This window comes from Aythya fuligula, chromosome 14, assembly GCF_009819795.1.
Source record: "Aythya fuligula isolate bAytFul2 chromosome 14, bAytFul2.pri, whole genome shotgun sequence".
Classification (NCBI taxonomy): Eukaryota; Metazoa; Chordata; class Aves; order Anseriformes; family Anatidae; genus Aythya; species Aythya fuligula.
In genome coordinates this window covers 7,179,796-7,185,231 of record NC_045572.1, presented here as the reverse complement: position 1 = coordinate 7,185,231, position 5,436 = coordinate 7,179,796, and the positions used below count along the sequence as shown (strand labels likewise).

Genomic DNA, 5,436 nt, shown 5'->3' with positions numbered 1-5,436 from the left:
ATGCGCCCCGTGCTGGCGGCGTGCGTGGCCCTGAGCCTGGTGTTGGGGCCGGGGGCCGGGGATGGGTGCGAGGACCCCCCGTCCCCGTCCTTCTCCCGCTCCATCCCCGCGCCCCAGCTGAGCGCCGAGGAGCTGCACTCGCCCCACATGCCCCAGTCCCTGCGCTGCGACGCCTGCTACGCCATCGCCTTCCAGGTGGGCACCCCGAAACCCCGCTGGGGCAGCCATGCCCGGCACCTCGCTGCACGCTTTTGGCTGCTGAGGAGGGAGGGGAAAGGGGGAGAAACGTGGGAGCGGGGGGTCACACGGGGGGCTGCCATCACCGGCCGCTTTCTGCCCCATCTCTGCCCCAGCTGGAGGAGCAGCTGAGCAAGGCGGAGGCGAAGCTGGGCAGGAAGGCGCTGCGTGAATCCGACTACGTGGAGGTGCTGGAGAGGAGCTGCTCGCAGAGCTGGGAGCTGTGAGTAGCATCCAGCCCCCTCCGAGTGCCACAGGGTGCTCCTGCACCCCGGGACCACCCACCACAGCGGGTACAGACCCCCCAACCCCACGTGTGTCCCCCACAGCTACGGCGTGCAGGAGCTGAACGGGGAGAAGCGGCTGACGGGGCCGGGACTGCAGAGCCAGCAGCCCCTGAGCGTGGCGATGACGGGGGGCCCGTGGCCCAGCAGGTGAGGGGCACGGGGCCGGCGGGGGGGTGACAAGCACCACACCACACCCTGACACTGTCTGCTCCTTGCAGGCTGGCCAAGATGTGCCACAGCTTCGTGGGCGAGCAGGGCGAGGAGCAGCTCTACGGGGCGCATCGACGAGGCCCCTCGGCGCTGCGGGAGCTGCTGTGCCATGGCGAGAAGGGGCCCTGCGCCCCCCCAGCAGGGGGCAAAGCGGGGCGCCCGGCCCCCCCCAAGGCGCTGCAGAACGAGCTGTAGCCCCCCGTACAGCCCCGGGGCCTTGGGGTGCCGCCACCGCGCCCACGGGTGCAGTTAATGCTTAATGCCCCAGCGACCTTTGGAGCCGACTTCGTACCCACAGCGCCAGGACATGTGCAACGGGGACACTGAGGGAGGTGGCCACCACCCCGCTGTCACCGGCCACCACCAGGCTGGGGACGCCGCGCCGCCGCTCGTCCCTGTCCCCATCCCAGCGCCGCGCCCGCGGGGACATCGCCGGTGGCACCCGGTGCCCCGTGCCGCCAACCCGGCCGTTACTCTGTAACCCGCCCGCTCTAATGTTTTACCAAATCGGTGCTAACGGCGGTGCCAGCCCTAATTAAAGCAGTTAATCGCTCATCCCCTGCTGCCGCTGCGCTCCTCAGTTTCACAACCCGCGGACTAAAGTCCTCCTCGTCGCCATAAAAGACACCGCGCGGTGACATCCCTGCGCCGCCCAGGATGGGGACCCACTCGGGAGACCTGCCCCAGCCCCAGCCCCAGGTGATCGCGGCTCTGTCCCTGTCCCCCTTCGCCCTGTCCCCATCGCCGGGGGCACCGCAGGGGGCAGGAGGCAGGGGGGAGGTGGCACCCCAAATAGCAGACCCCTTGGGGTGGTGAGCTAGATGCAGGTGGCAAAGGATTTGGGGGGGGAGGTTGAGGGAGGTCGGTGAAGCCCAGGACCAGGGGGACACACCGGGGACAAGGTGGGATGCTGCAGCAGGGACTCGCCACCTTCCTGGCACCCGTGGGATGCTGCAGGCCCCCCTGGCACGGTGGGGACCCCAGAGGGGTTTGTGCGCTTGGGACGCCCCCGCTGCAATGTCAGGTCTCGGAGCAGGGGGCCCACAGCCCTGCCAGGGGTGTCCGGGCGATGTCCCTGTGTCCCCAGTGTCCCCAGGAGGCCACTGCCCCGTTCCCATGGCTCGCCCGGCAGGACGCTGACCCGCCTGCTGCCTCTCCCTGCCCTCCAGGACGCCAGCCCGGCCCTCGCCCGCGTCCCCGCCGGCCCCCCGCATCCCCACGGGACGGGCAGGGTGAGCACCGAGCCCCCACGGCTCTGTCCCTGTCCCCAAGGGCTCCCACAGGGCTGGTGGTGGGGACAGCGCTGCCCCTTCAGCTGTGCCCCCCCTGCGCCAGGGCCCCACGGTGGATGCCGTCCCCCCCCCCGGCACGGCAGCAGTTCGACATGCTCTACAAGATCGAGGACGTGCCCCCCTGGTACCTCTGCATCCTGCTGGGCTTCCAGGTACGGTGCCGGCCCCAAACGTCCCCCAAAGGCACCCCCGGTCCCTGCTGAGTGCGTGTCCCCCCCCCCTCCCCGCCATGTCCCCAGCATTACCTGACCTGCTTCAGCGGCACCATCGCCGTCCCCTTCCTGCTGGCCGAGAGCCTGTGCGTGGGCAAGGACCAGCTCACCGTCAGCTACCTCATCGGCACCATCTTCACCTGCGTCGGCATCACCACCCTCATCCAGACCACCGTGGGCATCAGGTAGGGGACGGCCCCGCCGCCGCCGCCGGGCCCCCGTCCCCGTGCCGCTGGGTGCAGGCGTCCCCTCTGGTCCCCAGGCTGCCCCTGTTCCAGGCGAGCGCTCTGGCCTTCCTCGTCCCCGCCAAGTCCATCCTGGCGCTGGAGAAGTGGCGCTGCCCGCCTGAAGGTAGGGCCGGGTGGTGCTGCCGGGGGGGGACACCGGCTCCTGGGGGTCCCCGGGGACTCACCTCACCCCTCCTCCATCCCCAGAGCAGATCTACGGCAACTGGACGCTGCCGCTCAACACCTCCCACATCTGGCAGCCCCGCATGCGAGAGGTACGGCCCGGACCCCCCGCCAGTGCCCACCCCGGAGCCCCCAGGACCCCCCCCTTCACGTGTCGCCGTCCCCCCGCAGATCCAGGGGGCCATCGTGGTGTCCAGCCTGGTGGAGGTGGTGATCGGGCTGCTGGGGCTCCCCGGGGCGCTGCTCAGCTACATCGGGCCGCTGACCGTCACCCCCACCGTCGCCCTCATCGGCCTCTCCGTCTTCCAGGCCGCCGGCGAGCGGGCCGGCTCGCACTGGGGCATCGCGGCGTTGTAGGGCCACGGGCACAGGGAACGGGGGCAGGTTTTTAGGGCCCTCGTGCCACCTCGCGTGGGTGGCACCAGTGGCGTGCCAGTGGCCCTCAGGGAGCGCTGCTCTCCCCAGGTCCATCGTCCTCATCGTCCTCTTCGCCCAGTACCTGAGGAACGTCACCATCCGCCTGCCCGGCTACCGCTGGGGACGGGGCTTCGTCCTGCTGCGCGTGCAGATCTTCAAGATGTTCCCAGTAGGGGCACGGGATGGGGCTGGGGGGGCTTTTGGGGAGCGATGCCGGGGGTGTCTCCATCCCCGTGCGACGCCCGGCCGCTGCCCGCAGATCATCCTGGCCATCATGGTGGTGTGGCTGCTCTGCTACCTGCTGACGCGCACCGGCGTCTTCCCCAGCAGCCCCGAGGAGTACGGCTACAAGGCCAGGACGGACGCGCGCGGGGAGATCCTCTCGGTGGCACCCTGGTTCCGTGTCCCCTACCCCTGTGAGTGCCAGCACACGCGGGTGCCCCGCGGCTGCACCCTGGGCAGGGGGCAGGGAGCATGGCCGGGGAGCACCAGGGGCCCCCCCGGGAGCGGTGCCGGGTCCCCAGAGCGGTGCCGTGTCCCCTCGGCAGGTCAGTGGGGGCTGCCCACGGTGACATCGGCGGCCGTGCTGGGCATGTTCAGCGCCACGCTGGCTGGCATCATCGAGTCCATCGGGGATTACTACTCCTGTGCGCGGCTGGCGGGGGCGCCCGCTCCCCCGGTGCACGCCATCAACAGGTACAGCCAGCGCCATGGGGACGGGGACAGGGATGGGGACACTGCTCTGCGCCCCAGCAGCTGCCTTCTGCCTGCGCCTGGCTCCCTTGGTCGCTTTGTGCCCTGGTTCCCCGCTGGTACCGGGCCTTCTCCTCCTCGTCCCGGCACCTCTGGGTGCATCCCCACCACCCACCCCAAGGGATGTCCCCTCCCATTCGTCCCCCAGGGGCATTTTCACCGAGGGCATCTCCTGCATCATCGCGGGGCTGCTGGGAACCGGCAACGGCTCCACCTCCTCCAGCCCCAACATCGGGGTGCTGGGCATCACCAAGGTACCGCCCGCACCCCGCGCGGGTCCCCAGCTGGGCGCGGGGACAGCCGCGGCCACGCGCTGCCCCTGTCCCTGGGCAGGTGGGGAGCAGGAGGGTGATCCAGTACGGCGCTGGGATCATGATCGTCCTGGGGACCATCGGCAAGTTCACGGCGCTGTTTGCATCGCTGCCAGACCCCATCCTTGGGGGGATGTTCTGCACGCTGTTCGGTAACCGCGCCGCCCGAAGCGCCACTAAACTGGTGTCGGGACATTTCCCCGGGGACCTGGGCACTGCGTGCGCCAGCCCAGCTTCGACCGAGGAGCCCGAGGGACGCGAAGCCACGGATGAGATCTGAGCTGTGCCGAGGGCGGCAGCTGGGTTGGAGCGAGCTGTGCCAGGCCCAGCAGCGCGCCCCGAAGGCAGACGCGGCCACGTCTCTGCTTGCAGGCATGATCACGGCCGTCGGCCTCTCCAACCTGCAGTTCGTCGACATGAATTCCTCCCGCAACCTCTTCGTGCTGGGCTTCTCCATGTTTTTCGGACTGACGCTGCCCAACTACCTGGATTCCAACCCCAAGGCCATTAACACAGGTACCGTCCCTGGCTAAAAGCCTTTTTCTTGGTTTGCCACCAGCACATTCCTGGGTGGGGGTGCTCAGGGCGAGCAGGGCAAATCTCTTGGACTGTACGTCTTCATGTCAGACCCTGTTCTGCTCACCAACCCACAGCACTAAGTGCATTTATAGGGAAAAAATATAACTTAAATGGGACAACAGCTGCAAGGTAGGATTTACATAGTTAATCTGAAAACTCAGTGAACCTCAGAGCGGCAGAGGAGAGCTTGCAGTGGGCAGTGACACCTCGAGGCACCACTTGATCAGCCTGGGTCACCCCGTGCCAGGTGTCCCCTCCGCTCCCCGCTGTGCCCGCTCAGCCCCTGCCCTCCCGCAGGCGTCGCCGAGCTGGACCAGATCCTGACGGTGCTGCTGACGACCGAGATGTTTGTGGGGGGCTCCCTCGCCTTCATCCTGGACAACACCATCCCGGGTAATTAAAGCAGGCCAGGCCGGGAACCGGGGGGCTCGGTGGGGGCGTGCCGGGGTGCACGGCGGCTGTGGCTGCCCGCAGGGACGCGCGAGGAGCGGGGACTGGTGCAGTGGAAGGCGGGCGCCCACGCCGACAGCACGTCCTCGGCCAGCCTGAGGAGCTACGACTTCCCCTTCGGGATGGGCGCGGTGCGGCGGTGCCACTGGCTGCGCCACGTGCCCATCTGCCCGCTCTTCACCGGCTTCAGCTGGCGGCCGGGCAAAAGCCATGCGGCGGCGGCGGCCGAGGGCGCGCAGGAGGGCGCCGACGGCCTCGTCGTCTGCACCAAGGTGTGA

At 69.2% G+C, this 5,436-nt stretch overlaps 2 protein-coding genes across 2 annotated transcripts; both read left to right on the top strand.

Annotated features, from left to right (window-relative positions):
- On the top strand, positions 1–929 carry MZB1 (marginal zone B and B1 cell specific protein). Its single transcript, XM_032197112.1, has 4 exons — positions 1–195; positions 354–460; positions 567–671; positions 743–929. Exons 1-4 carry the CDS (start codon positions 1–3, stop codon positions 927–929), a joined length of 594 nt encoding a protein of 197 aa, XP_032053003.1.
- A 462-nt stretch (positions 930–1,391) lies between these two features.
- On the top strand, positions 1,392–5,436 carry SLC23A1 (solute carrier family 23 member 1). Its single transcript, XM_032197007.1, is given in 16 exon segments — positions 1,392–1,433; positions 1,904–1,966; positions 2,070–2,084; positions 2,086–2,178; positions 2,266–2,423; positions 2,501–2,589; positions 2,673–2,740; positions 2,820–3,001; positions 3,114–3,234; positions 3,325–3,481; positions 3,614–3,761; positions 3,967–4,072; positions 4,152–4,281; positions 4,502–4,645; positions 5,006–5,101; positions 5,183–5,436. Coding segments are annotated over 16 exon segments (1,866 nt in total).